This window comes from Sinocyclocheilus grahami, unplaced genomic scaffold, assembly GCF_001515645.1.
Source record: "Sinocyclocheilus grahami isolate Dianchi unplaced genomic scaffold, SAMN03320097.WGS_v1.1 scaffold339.1, whole genome shotgun sequence".
Lineage (NCBI taxonomy): Eukaryota > Metazoa > Chordata > Actinopteri > Cypriniformes > Cyprinidae > Sinocyclocheilus > Sinocyclocheilus grahami.
Genome location: NW_015505518.1, coordinates 1,001,404 through 1,017,101, shown reverse-complemented (window position 1 = coordinate 1,017,101; position 15,698 = coordinate 1,001,404). Strand labels below are relative to the sequence as shown.

General features: G+C 35.5%; 1 protein-coding gene across 1 annotated transcript in view; it reads right to left on the bottom strand.

Annotated features, from left to right (window-relative positions):
* LOC107602997 (guanine nucleotide exchange factor DBS-like) overlaps nt 1-15,698 on the bottom strand; it is a 76,926-nt gene that overhangs the window by 21,824 nt on the left and 39,404 nt on the right. The window contains exons 3-4 of the mRNA XM_016295659.1: nt 9,680-9,794; nt 5,714-5,804 (exon numbers count right to left, since the gene is read on the bottom strand). Of these exons, the coding sequence (XP_016151145.1) occupies nt 5,714-5,804; nt 9,680-9,794 (206 nt within the window). The remainder of the gene's footprint in view (nt 1-5,713; nt 5,805-9,679; nt 9,795-15,698) is intronic.

Below are 15,698 nucleotides of genomic sequence, written 5' to 3'. Positions count from 1 at the left end.
CCAATGACTGCTAGTTGACATGTAGTTGCAGAGTTACTTATCAACAGCTGTCTAAAGGGAACCATCAAAATAATCAAACTGATTCGATAAAAATAGTTCAAAACAAATGTGTCATATTACACATTCATCTGATCTCATCTTATGGCTGTTTGAGGAAAAAATATATGATTGATTATGATTATTATTATTACTACTATACTTATAAGTGGTCATTGATTGCTTTAAGTAAAGTAGCATGAGAAAAATGGCAAGATATGAGACTTACAATACATTATAACTATAAGAAATATAATCCATTGTAACTTAAGTGGATGCAACATGTTCACTGTGTGTTATAAATCATCATACTCTTAAAAGCTAAAACCACAAATAAGTAAATATTATAAAACATTAAAACTGTTCTAATGAATATTCATAAGATTATATAGCATATTATAATTTTTATAATGCATTATGCATTCATTATAATGCCTTAAGAATACCCTTATAATGTATTATAAATATGGGTTTCATAGAAAGTGTTACCAAAGTTTTTTAAAGAAATATTCACTGAACCAAAAATTGTTTTTTTATGGGTCATTGCTGCCAAAACCTCCTTTTGGAATCTTTATTTTTAAGAGTGTCAAATTGAAATGAAATGCATTTTGCACAGCTTTAACTTCTGATTGTGCATAAAAACTGATCTATATATAAACTTTCCCCATAAAGTCTGAGAATAGGACACATCAAAGACTCTACCCATAGGGTAAAAATGGATATGGGTGCTTTATGTCCTTTTACAGCGGATGTCATTGAACAGACGCTCTCCTGTCTTTCAACACACGAGCCTCTTAACAACCTCCCTTGAGACGCCTGAGAGAGCACAGAAGGGAGATGGCCATCAACGCTTTCAGGCCAAAGAAAGGAAATGTTTAGCGCCAGTAAACACAGGACCAGCAGCACCATAATAAAAGACATTTAAACACAGCTGGTTGGTCTGCATGCTGAAGCACGAGATGAAATGAGGGAGGAGCATATTAAACTCGTGCTCGGTCAGCTGTTTAGTGTCTCAATTTATTTATGAATCATTGTGGGAACAATAATAAGATGGTTTATGCAGTTCATATACTCCTTAGTAAAACTAAATCAAATTTAATAAAAAATATATAAAATGTGAGTTGTAAGAATTGAGTGACTAGTACTGAATTGTTTGATATTAATATGGACTTTGAAAAAAAAAATCAAATTTTTTTTTAATGTACAATATTTATTTGTATGTGCGTGGGGGGAGGATCACTGGTCATCCATTGCAAATATTGCAAGAACAGTGCAATATTTCAATTTAGCTACACTGGGGAAGATGTTTATCTGTGCCCAATTATCATACATTAGCATGCATTAGCACACATTAAAATGTCCTAAAGTGAATACAGAGACTAGTTCAATCAGACTTCTTTGTTCACTGGTGCATGTTGTTGAACACATAAAATTGCACAAATCTAAATGCATCTAAATTCTAATAACAAAAACAATAATGAGAGTGTGCACAAGGGATTTTGTTCCATGTTAAAAGAAATGAAGAAGAAACTAACACACTTGTAATTATGCCATAAATGAAATACATACAAGACATCATTAACCAATCTAACACTGAGCAAAAGCAGACACAAAAATCAACATTTCCTCCATGATATATAAATGTCTTATTGTTCTTAATTTGTGAAGCAACCTCATTTGTATTTGTATATGACCTATAAAGACCAAAGCACACAATGGCCTTCATTTAGAATTAGTTATGTATGATGTTATTAGAACTTTTTATTTTGTTTTTTAATGATCAATTTACTGATTGGAGGTATTTTTGTTTTGATTTCAGACACGTGTAGGAAAATCTCCTCCGGCCGTTCCACACCAGCTGCACTGCTGATAACCATTACCAATCAGCCATATGTGCTGTGATGGAGGATAGAGAAAGAAAGGAGTGATTACATGGCTTGTGTGTGCCAGTGTGTGTGTGAGCAGAGAGAGAGTGAATGAGAAGGAAAAAGGCGAGGGAGAGAAAAACTACTGTTTGCATAGAAAAGGTACAGCAGGGTAAAAGTTTCCTTTAAAAAATGGTCACATAATATACAATAATCAAAGGAATATATTTGTTTTAATTGTCTTTTGAATTACATTTCAAAAGTTTGGAGTTGGTAAGATTTTTCAGTGTTTTTTTATTTACAAGTTTACCAATGCTGCATTTATTTGATCAAAAACATGTTAATTACAATTCTGTCAGGACCACTATCGTCAAAGATGATTGACAATTAGCATACAGTTTGGATTGGCGGTATGGTTCTGTTCTGGGCAAGAACTCTCTGCGCATCCATGCAGCCTAGCATGGATGAGAGCAGGGAGAGCAGCGATAAACCCCCCCAGGGTAAACAGAACAGAAGCAACATAAATGCATTGCAGATATCGTTAAAGTTCAATAATGTTATGTACACATTTTAGAATTAGTCTGATTCAAAGGAGAATCAGAAGGCTGAATCCTGACTGACAGAGGAGGAGTTGGGGATGGAGAAGGGTAATTAGCTATTGAGCAATGCGAAAACTGCTGATAATACTGAGGGACCTTATATATGAATGCTTAGATAGGTGTCGTATTCCCATAGGTTGATGGGGATCAGCTGATGCGAGCTTGACTAACGTGACCTGCCAGAACTAACGCTACACTAGATTATTATTACAATTTAAAAGACATTTTTCTATTGTAATATATTTAAATTGTCATTTATTCCTGGGATAGCAAAGCTGAATTTTCAGCAACAATATTGAGAAACATTGCTTATTATAATCAATGTTGAAAACAGCTGCTGCTTAATATTTGTGTGGAAACTCTCACCGTGTTTGTAGCCTAACTATGAACATGCAAGAAATAATATGATATGAAGTGCAGTTTAACAGAAGGTTGAAAGTAAAGTGAAGAGAAAGAGAGAGGGACATGAGGCAAAATAATAATAATCTACAGCAAAATGCATTATGCCTATGAAACAAAGATAAATTCCCCTCTCTTCTTCAGGTGCAAGATAATCCTGGAATGTGTCATCTAAACTGAAGTATGTTTGTGGGGTAGTAGAATAAACCTCTCCATCATCAACACATAAACAGCACAGTAAAACAGTCTGAACACCAGAATTATGTGCACTCTGTTATAGATCTGATGTCACTAAAACACAAAAGTCGCTTATTCAGAAAGAGTCAAGTTTAGTTGTCACAATAATTGGCTGACATGTGTTAGAGCACTTTAACAGTCACCATGTTACAGTGAGCATCTGCAGACTATTCAACAACATGATGAAATATTAAGTGCATGTTACTCATTACTATCACTTAGTACTTACAGTAACAGTAATTACATTATTAAAATGGACACTAATGTAAAAGTGGCCTAAAATAAGTGAATAATTCATTTAGTCTCCTAAAGCCACTTTACATTAGACCAGCTCTCGTGTTTCTAACTGTCACTGTACAGATAAAACCAATTATTACATGGGACAATAAACAAACAGTCCAACTGCTGCAACCCAAGTTACCAGTTAATAGGCCATGTTTACCAAACAAAACCAAGTTTCATATGAACAATTTTGTTTAATATTTAAAAATAATAAAAGGAGAATGTTTAAAAGTTTGGTGTCAGTAAAATAAATACTTTAATCAAAGGATGCATTAAATTGACCAAAAGTGGCAGTAACAATATTTAAAAAAAAATGCTGTTCTTTTAAACTTTCTACTCAAAGAATCCTGACAAAAAATGTATCATGTTTCCACAAAAATATTAAGCAGCACAACTGTTTTCAACATTGATAATAATAATAATAAATGTTTCCTGTGCACCAAATCAGCATATTATCAATGATTTCTGAAGGATCATGTGACACTGAAGACTGGAGCATTTTGATGCTCAAAATTCAGCTTTGCCATCACAGGAACAAATTACATTGTAAAATATCTTAAAATATTTTAAACTGCAATAATATTTCACGATATTAGTGTATTTTTGATCAAATAAATGCAGCTTTAGTGAGCATAAGAGACGTCTTTCAAAAACAAAAATGAATGCATTTTCCCCAGCTTAAAACATGTATGCTAGTGAAACTTACACAGTGTCGGTGCAGTATGAAATGACACGTATCAGTGAAAGAGCCATTAAATATCATCTTATGTTCACTTCTAAGTCCTCAAAGCCTACAATCCTCACAAAACACTAGCACACACTAAATTTGTGCACATTTTGGGTATAAAATATCTCCCACTGCTGTTTTAAACACAAGTTAATTAATGCCAATAATGACACTGACAAGAATGAAACAACAACTGTTCCTTTTATAATGTCTGCCTTGTTTGCACTGCTACGCAAAGATAACTACAGAGATAAGACCAAAATCAGGACTCACTTTGCTGAGTTTGACAAAATGTGAAAATGTATCAAATTCAATAAAAAAAACATACTTTTTAGCATTGTTACCACATTTTGCCCTTGTTTGGTGAAGCACAAGTTAGCCAACATCTTGATCACTGATTTGACTCCAGTAGCGTTTTTGAGTGCTGACCTAATTTAACAGTGTTAATCTGATTAGCCTAGTGACCTCTCCCCTACTGACCATCATACACATGCTCACAGCTTTAACAAACCCCCTGCAGCCACCACACTTGTTGATAGAGTTTACCACAAGGATAAAAGCACTGATGATCACTACAGGCCACACTCAAAACAAGCTGATGACAAGAACGGACACAGCTGTTTTTGCTGCTATTGTTCATTAAACATAATTTCAACATCATTTGGGCTTTCAGTGGGCTGTGTTTATACTCATGAGGATGTCTGCAGAGTGCGGTGCACTAGACGTCTCTGTGGTGGATGAAATATTTAGGTTTTCTATGAAAAGAAACGAGGGCCTTATTTAGATGCCCTCCGACTTGGAATAATGTAGAAATTCTGACTAATCCACTCATATAGCCAAAAGCATCTGTCTGTCAGCTCCTATTCTTCTTACAGCATGGATGGAAAAAAACAGCACACAGATGTACACGCAAAAGTTTCCCCATTCATACGGACACTCAAAGAGATTTCATCTTAAAGTGTTCTCTTAAAAGGAAAGTTCATCTAAGAATGAACCTTCTGACATCATTTACTTACTCTTAAACCTACACTTAGGCTCCAAAAGGGTTTTTTCGCATAGAACCATTTTTGGGTCCCAAAGAATCGTTCGGTGAACAGTTCTTAAAATAATATTTTTCCACTCTAAAGAACCTTTTGTGGCATAGGTTACATGGATGTTAAAAATTTCTTTGTGGAACCATTGATGCCAATAAAGATCCTTTATCTTAAGAGTGTATATAACTTACTTTCTTCTGTGCAACACAAAATAAGATATTTGAAGCACATTTTTTTTCCATAAATTGTCAACTGGGAGGCAAACAACATTGGACCCCATTGACTTTCATTGTATAGAAAAACAAAAAAAGCATTAATTTTAAAGTTCTTGTGTTCCGCATAATAAACACTTAATTCAAACAGGTTCGAAATTACATTAGAGAGTGTAAATAATAACAATTTTCCTTTTTGGGTAATCTATCCCTTTATATTTAAATTATGATGTTCTCTATCACAATATACACATTTAAGCACATGCACATCCTATTTTTATTCTCTCACTCTCTCTCACACACACACACTCTGAGGGCTCACCGCAATCCGCAGCAGCGTCCCCTTCACTGATGCCCATCTGTCTTGTCGCCGGTCAATGACCAGGATGAAGCCGACCCCTGTCGAGCCGAGACTGAAAATCAGAGAGACACCATCACCATGGCAGCAAGCGCACACACTTTCAAAAGTCATAAACACTGAGATACTGAATATGTCACATACCCTAAAGTCATCATTAAACGGTTACTAACCAACTCACTGCAGTCATCCCTACATATCAGACTGAAAAATTAACCAGCACTCAATGAATTGCAAACCATTATTTGATCTACATGTACACATCTTCATTTGCCCCCTGACACGCCAGATGAATGCATAATGTGTCCAAAAGCAAATTAAAACACATAGACGTACATTGAAATACACTAGCCCAGAACGCAATCGTGGTAACGTAGTGCAGAGATGCTGAGCTGGTTGCTATGTCCATCACCATGGAGAACGGCAGCTCTCCGCACCAGCAGTATCAAGCTGCTTTATGGTGACCGAGGAGGCAGAAAATCCAATTACACACTACTGATATTAAAAAACAAACAGCATGAATGTGCAGAATCCACCCCAATGCTGATATTCCAAGTGTCCTTCAGCAGATTTCAGTGTACACAGATGGTTTCCCCTCAGTTTCTTTCTTGCCTTCAGTGCACCTTTGCTTTCAGCCCCTCTGTTTATGTTTCCATTTGAATGAATGCCACCGTAGCCACTGACCAGGAGAGCAGCTACATTTTGCCTCCCCTCTACAGCGACCAATCATGCAGCATCAGGTGCTCCCTCTCAACCAATAAGAGCTCAGGAGAGCGGAGCTCAGAGTCTAGCCTGAATTGTTAATATGGAATGTGGGCGGGAGATGAGTGCTGATTGATAATGGAAGCTCCTCCCACTAGAAACTGGCACTGCAGATACTTGTGCATCAAATCTGCCGCCATTACAGTGACACAGATTGTGTGTCTTTTTTTCTGGCTCCCGCCTTCTCCACCAAATTTCACACTTTCATCCCTTTTCTCTCCTCTCAATCCCACCTCCCTGTCCCCCCTCAGCCTCTGGCTGTTTTTCTCAGGAACGTTTGTTCTCCGCTCCTTTCACAGTGGTGCAGATCTGTACTGACACACTGACTAATGACCTTGAGTGTCCATCAGTAATAAAGATAAAAAATCTGATTACAATCATCATTGTAATTATAACCTTCCATTCAAAGGCTGTTGGGGAGTTCTAAAGCCAGCGGCTGGTTCATTGCTCAAGATTTATGGTCATACTGGTGCTTAGTCCATTCATTTTTTAAATTATTGTTCTGTGTTGTTATTGCATTGCTCTCCTCTCAATCCCACCTCCCTGTCCCCCCTCAGCCTCTGGCTGTTTTTCTCAGGAACGTTTGTTCTCCGCTCCTTTCACAGTGGTGCAGATCTGTACTGACACACTGACTAATGACCTTGAGTGTCCATCAGTAATAAAGATCAAAAATCTGATTACAATCATCATTGTAATTATAACCTTCCATTCAAAGGCTGTTGGGGAGTTCTAAAGCCAGCGGCTGGTTCATTGCTCAAGATTTATGGTCATACTGGTGCTTAGTCCATTCATTTTTTTAATTATTGTTCTGTGTTGTTATTGCATTGTGTTAAGAGTGCAAAGCAATATTTAAAATTTTATATATATATATATATATATATATATATATACACACACACACATACATACATACATACATACACACACACATACACAATGAATAATGGGATGAAGATTTATTTAATACAGGACATTTGTATTTTCGCTGTTAAAAAAAAACATAACCAAGATATTTGGGCTTGACTATAAATTGCAAATATTTAATAATATTACATTTAAAATTGTAGATGTTTTATCAGAAACCACAGAACAAATTCAGCACCACGTCTTGCTTACAAATGTATCTTTGAATTGATATTTGATATTTCATTCTATAATAATAATACTAATAATAATAATTATTATTATTATTATTATTATTATCATTATTATTCACATTTTCATAATATGTCCAGACAGTATCAATTAAAAAAAATATATAAAAACAGTATTAATTCTAGGTAGTTAAAATCCATGATGTACACATACTTTTGTACAATTTTAATTTTATATACTTATTTATTTTTTACTTTGTATTACAGTATGAGAATTAGTTTCCATTATAATAATTTGAATTGTGTGGCTAAATGTACTTAATGTCACAATGCAAAATATCTTTATGGTTTTAAGTAAAATAGTATAGTAATAATTTCTTTTTATTTTATAAACATGGCAAGGACGCATTCTTGAGGGGTTTCATGACATTCGCCCCTTTATTCCATGAGCTGCTGTATTTTGCTCCTGAACTCCTTTCATTTACCAAATCAGAACTAAATCAAAACCCCATCATTTCTTCATGCCATTTTCAGCATGAAGAAATCCATCCAATTACCCCCTCTCTCTCGGTTTCTCATGGGAATAATGTGGAAACAAGAGGTTGAAAGAAAGAGAGTGTGATGGAAAGCAAAGGACCAGAATCACTCTTTCATTAAAATATTAACAAGGGCTGTTAAATTAAAGAGGATTTCACAGGATCAGCAAACAGACCAATGCACCAGTGAACTTTCACAGGGATTAACATTAAAACAAATTTAATGACATACATGCAAATTAATTCAACATCTTTAGGTTTACTCATTGATATGAAGGCATCTTCAAGTCAACAACTTACTTCCCTGAGAAAATCATGTAGTCAAATTACTCACAAACTAAGAATGCATATGTAAAACAAGGGGCATTAGGATCACCTTGTTAATCGTGTACATAATTACACATTCTAATTTAATATGTATGATGAATATTAATGAGCAGTCACACACACAAGCAGGCAGTCAGGACTCAGATTCACTGAATTGCAAACAGCATGACTTGTTGCAATGGCAAAGCATTAGAGTGCCATCTAATGTCCAATTCAAGAAATAAAACAACCGACCAAAATATTTCTCATCTAGTTTCTCATCAACACTGCAGTGAAAATGACTGAATAAAGACAATATCTTTATCATAAATTAAATACATATAATGTATTCTGTTGTTAAACAAAAATAGTTTCTGATAGGCTTTGCTAAAAGCTGGGTAATTTAGTGTTCCCACACTTTTTGACAAATTAACTTTCATGACATTTCCAATCATTCATCAATGCTGGATTTTAAATCAGAGATTGGAGTGTATTTATAGGTCAGGATGCAATTTTTGAAATTAATAGACTGAAGTACACATGTTTTCAATAAAAGCATCAATGGACAGACTGATGTTATCACGGTTTGCATGCACAGCTACTTTGTAAGCACTTACAAAAAGCAACATCCAGTCAATAAATAAGGACTTTTCTAGGTCTGGGGGGGGAAACATTTTCACATGCCCCGATGGATGTAGGAACTCTGCTTTTTTTTTTTAAGTGCTGGTAATGACTGATCCTTCCACCTCCTGTTTTCTCACCTGGGAACACTGGTCAGGTATGTCAGCACGTTGTGAAACTCCTGTTCCTCCAACTCACCAAACGCCGGGTACTCTGGGAAAATAATGATGGGGCTGCCATTCTGTCCTCGGCCACCTGGAAATGCAGATTTGGAAGACAGCATGAAAACTAATCATCTTTTTATTCCATTATACCTTGTGATGCAAATAAGTGTTATGATAATATATTAAGAGGAAAAATTGTCTATAACCAGCAGCATTAACCTCCTGAACTAATCTGAACTAGTTTACTGTCAGATTGATCAGGAAATATAATAATCTAGCAGCACTTCTGCATTTAAAAAGTCTTCTACCCACAAGGGGGCACTTCTACAGCTTCACATGTACAGCGTACATAGAGAAATACAACTGCTTACAGTCACAGAAAACTGATCGTAGCTATTACGAACTGCATAGATGCGTGACTGATCCTTCCACCTCCTGTTTTCTCACCTGGGAACACTGGTCAGGTATGTCAGCACGTTGTGAAACTCCTGTTCCTCCAACTCACCAAACGCCGGGTACTCTGGGAAAATAATGATGGGGCTGCCATTCTGTCCTCGGCCACCTGGAAATGCAGATTTGGAAGACAGCATGAAAACTAATCATCTTTTTATTCCATTATACCTTGTGATGCAAATAAATGTTATGATAATATATTAAGAGGAAAAATTGTCTATAACCAGCAGCATTAACCTCCTGAACTAGTTTACAGTCAGATTGATCAGGAAATATAATAATCTAGCAGCACTTCTGCATTTAAAAAGTCTTCTACCCACAAGGGGGCACTTCTACAGCTTCACATGTACAGCGTACATAGAGAAATACAACTGCTTACAGTCACAGAAAACTGATTGTAGCTATTACGAACTGCATAGACGCATCAAGGACATGAGGCAATGTCAAGGGCACAATGCAATGCCATGAGAACAAAACCTTCAAATCTCCTCTTTTCCTGTCACTGAGCTTTGATACAGATGACATTCAAAAACACAGAGATAAACATCATATAAATCATTACTGGGGCTATAGACAGTCTGTATGTGTGTGTGAGAAAGAGAAGACAGAAAGGGAAAAAGGAAGAAGGACATGTTTGGTGCAGTATGTGGTGTGGCAGAGGTCATGTGACCGTGTGTGGGTATTTGGATGCTACAACACTCTGTGATTAATAGAGCAGGATGGATCCACTGCAGCACTCACACATTAACATCGCTATGACTGTCACACACAGACACACAGGTGCACGCACGCGCACACACACACACACACACACACACACGAGGTGAAAAGGACACTGCTGTCACATTTGTAATCATGAGTAGAGCAAAACCAAAGAGCTCCAGTCCATCTGGACCAGGTAAGAGAGAGAGAGAAAGAGGGTCACTCCACAACATTATACTACAACATGCAATCCAAAAGACAAAGAGGCATTCATCTTCAACAAACAGACACACCATACAAAAAAGAAACTCTCTCTCTCACACACCCACACACTCTGAGAACAATATAATATAAGAGAGTATAAAAGAATATAATGGAAAAGAGTAGAATATAGAATGGAGTACAAAAAAGATTAAAAAAAATAGTAAAAAGTATAAAAAAAGTTATAAATAGAGTAGAACTTGATAGAATTGAGTATATTCGAGTTGAAAAAGAGTCAAATGGAGCATAAAAGAAAAACAGAAAAATAGAGCAGAATGGACTGCAAAGGGTAGAATAGAATATAGTCAAATTGAGTATATTAAAAGTAAAATTAAGGTAAAATGTGGAACAGCAGGGTTGAGTATAAAAGGGCAGAACAGAGTAGAATTGAGTACAATTGAGTATATTAGAGTTAAATAGAGAAGAATGGAGTATAAAAGAGAAGAACAGAGCAGAATGAAGTGTAAAAATGAACAGAGTAATACAGTTGAGTAGAATGGAATATAATAGAGTAGAATATAGCAAAATAGAGTACACTAGCGCTGAAGAGAGTAGAATGGCATATATAAACGGATAGAATATATATAGGATAATTGAGTATATTAGAGTTGAATATAATAATAGTGATAATGATAATATCAAACACGGGCCTCTGCAGCTGTCTGGGAGGAAAAAGCAGGACCAGAAAAGAAAAAAAGATGGAGTAAAAAGGAAATGAAAACAGGAAATAAACAGATGGCACGTCTAGCAGTGGAGGTCTGTCATTAAATCTAGGTGGAGGACTGAGGCATGAGACCAGAGAAACATATTCACCATAGCAACATAAACACACACAGAAATAAAATAGTGCATATGCTGCATGGACACACAGATTGTATATGAAATCGTTCACTTGTTCCCTCATTCAAGTAGCACTAAATAGGGAATGCTCCATAGTGCACTATATAGGGATGAACTTAACAAAAATGAGGCAGCAAATCTTAATAAGTAAAAAGTATTTGGACAGTATTTGGAGCTTTCCACAATGCAATAAGTGCAATGTATTGTTGGCAAGTATACATCAGTTATACAATATAAATGTTTTAAAAACGTGTGCACTACAGAGGGAAACAAATTGTCCACTAAAAATTCAGACAGCAGTATAAAATGAAAGACACCTCTTCCTTATGGTGCGCTAAAAATTTAAGAATAGTAAGCAGTTTTTTTAAGTCACAAGGCCATTAGTTAACAGAAGTCAGAAGTGCAATTAACACTGATTCTGGTAACCACAGTCTTTTAGATACAGTACCGTCATTAACAACGCATTAAAACGTTGCCTTAAACCCTGAACTACAACTGCACCATTATGCAGCTCACGGAATCTCTCTTTTGCCCTCTCACTCTCCGACATGGTTTAATTTAAAGATTGCAAAAGAAAATAATAATAGTTTAGTATTATAATCCAATTTTCTGTTTTGTAAAGAATTTAATATTCAGTGTTTTTCAGGGGTGTGTGTGGGTGTGTGGGTGTGCGCGTGTGTTCACTACTCACTGCTGTGTGGGTGTGTGCATAGCACCAAATTCTGAGTATGTGCCACACGTCACGTCACTTTCCCTTTTTTATTGAAATATCCTGGTTCCTTCAATGATGCAACTTGGTTGTTGTTCCCTCTTCTAGCAGTATTGTTGTAAATGTTTCATGGCATGTATAATGCATGAGTTCAGAGTTAGGTTTGTAAATATTCAGAGATTCTCTTGTAGATTTGATGCAATAAAGAGATGAGTTTTTCTTTAATAGAAAATTTGAATCCCAATCTAATCCTTTTATTCACACACAGCCTAACTGTCAATCAAATATTCTCGCAAAGCACATCAGCTCTGAACTTTGTTGTCAAGCGCATCATCATGGCAACAATGAATAATTAAGAGGTTTCCTCCAGTCAGGCGTTATCCTGGGTAACCTGAGCCGAGCCCTAACTGGGTTATTTACTGAGACTGGAGAGAGTTTCTGGAGTGTTATTAAGTGACTGTGTATATGTGGAATCTGTGCATGTTCTGAATGTATCTGCTGTTGACACTTTGAAAGCAGACATTTATAAATAATCGCTGTTGTGTATTCACTTATGACTCACATGGCACATGTGAAACAGGACAAATCATACTCATGATACTGTCAAAACACTATAAATAGTGAATGAGAGTGTCAGCATTGAGTTTTTACCTTTTTAACTTTATTTCTGCAAGGATGTATTAAATTGACCAAAGGTGACAGTAAAAACATTTAATGTTACAACAGATTTATATTTCAAATATATATTTTTAAAGAATCCTGAAAATATGTATCACAGTTTCCACAAAAATATTAAGCAGCACAACTGTTTTCAACATTGATAATAAATGTTTCTTGAGCAGCAAGTCAGCATATCAGAATGATTTCTGAAGGATCATGTGACACTGAAGACTGGAGCAATGCTGCTGAAAATGCAACTTTTCCATCATAGCAATAAATTGCATTTTACAATATATTATTACAATATATTAAATATAGACAACATATTAAAACAGAAAATAGTTCTTTTAAATTGTGATATTATTTCACAATATTACTGCACTGTATTTACTGTATTTTTGATCAAATAAATGCAGCCTTGTTGAGCAGAAGAGATTTATTTCAAGAACATTAAACAATCTTACCGAGCCCAACCTTTTGAGATAGTGTGAATAAACTGTTTAATAGTATCTATAGTTTATATATATAGTTTGCGTTTAATAGTGAACTTGTGCCATCAAGATTTTTGCTCAGTGACCTTGCTGACAACATAGAGTCCGCTATTTTATGGTTCATTTACATCAACAGATGGAGTCCAGCTGCTAAAAACCAATGACGCAGCTCTGACCTTCATATTTTATATTGCTTGGGTGGGTCTGGAAATGCCACGAGCATGTGGGCAATGTACTACTCTTCCTCTTCAGGATGATTAAATATCCCATCAGGCACTGCAAGCATCTCTTCCTGTAGCAGGGTAATTACAGTGTTAGAATGATCTACTGTAGTGAGCGGGACATTGGTACTGCTTTTGAAGGGGATATTAGCTCCAGTGAAAGCTAAGTACAGTTTCAGATAGTAACTGAAAGTTAATTTGATTGAAATGTTCTAAGCCACAACAAAAAGGAACTTCAGAACAGCCATATATTAAAAACATCCAGCAGACACCTAGTAAAGGCAGCTATTTTATGGGTATTTTGAACATAATTGTCGTTCAAATCAGTGTTAGTACCAGCAAATCAATAACGTATTGGTAAATATAATGATTATTTGCTCGATTTTAGCAAGAGACGTCTGTTTTTCCAAATGTTAACCACAAAAACATTTCCATAATTCCCTCCAGTTGTAAACATACATAGTGAAAATTTAGCCCATATGTTTTCATGTCATATCTACTGTCTGCTATGGACGACGGTGAATGCTATCTGGGTCCTGATTTCATCATTTGCTGTCCTCATGGTGTATTTGTATTGGAGATCTACAGAAAAATGGATTATGTAGCCATAGAGAGGTCATTCGTTTGCAAAATCTGATGACTATGACCTGGAGATTGAATAAAAGTCACATTAGATTGCATATATTACATTAATATTAGTTATACTGTACAATAAACTATACTGTGGAAAGATGAAGTCTTGATTCCACTCAGTCATGTTTATGTAGGACTCACTGGCGCTATCTTGTGGCATCAAATGAATGATTTTGAGAAACGGACACAGAAGCTGTTTAGCGTTATGCCTCTGTATGATTTCAATAACTTAGAAGTTATATCAAGGTAACTTGCAACAATTTGTGATTTGAACAGTTGCCAACTCATGCATGTGTAAGCCTGCATGAAATATCATTTCACTCCCACTGAGGCAAATTTCATATATTCTCTGGCTCTACGTGTCAAATCTACATGACTTTCTTTCTTCCATCAAACAAACTTCAGAAAGTCTAAGATGCCTGTGTGAAAAAGAAGTGTGCAGCTGTAGACCTAATGAATGAGCACTTGTAGTATACTTCAAAACTTGAAAGTATATATATATATATATAAAAAAACTGTACTTGCAGAAAATATGATATTAATTGAATTAAAGGCCACTTAAGTGTACTTAAAGAGTTAACTTTCACGACTGTCTCTTAACACACTTAAGTACACTTTTAAAACATGCTTTTTGTAATAATGTCAAATTGTTGACTACTTTAAACTAAATCTTTTAAGTCATGTTTTAAAGACGTATACTTGTTTTGATGTGATGACTAACATACTAAAGCATACTATATAGTATTTGTTTAAAATTTCAACTGTAGTGTGTTATTCGATAGTACATATAAAGGTAATATATTTGAAATGTACTAAATGCAACTTCATTATTACAAATGTGCAATAACAAGTGTTTAAATTCACATGGAGGAGATACATTGAATGGCAATCTAGTGAAAACTAAACTGTCAACATGTACGTGCTACTACTGTATCTGTCTAAACAGCAGGTTTGCACAACAAAGTCATTGTTCTTGCAATGTGTTTGTGTCGTTCTGACCAAATAACTGAATCTAACTGTTTGAATCCATGAACAACCCTAAAAAAACCTCACCAGAGTGAGTTAAACTCTTGTTAAATACTAGCTTAACCATATACATGATATGATATGTATGATATCTAATGTATGGCTTTAATTAGTGAAAGTGTGTTTGTTGCAGATTTATTAGTCTGCAAGTTTACACCGAGGACATGATGTGTATTGCCACAGCTGTGACCTGCTTTCCCCTCAACCTGGCGTCTTGTTCACCATTGCATATGAACAGAGCACAAGTGTATTAATCCCGAGCGTTACAATTATTCTTAAAGGGATAGTTCACCCAAAAATGTAAATTCTGTCATTTATTTACCCTAATGGTGTTTTAAACCTACATAATTTTTTTCTTCTTCTGTTGAGCACAAAAGAAGATATTTTGAAGACCACACAGTTTCTGGTCTCCATTGACTTCCATAATATAGAAAAATAAATAAATAAAATAAAAACTATGGAAGTCAGTG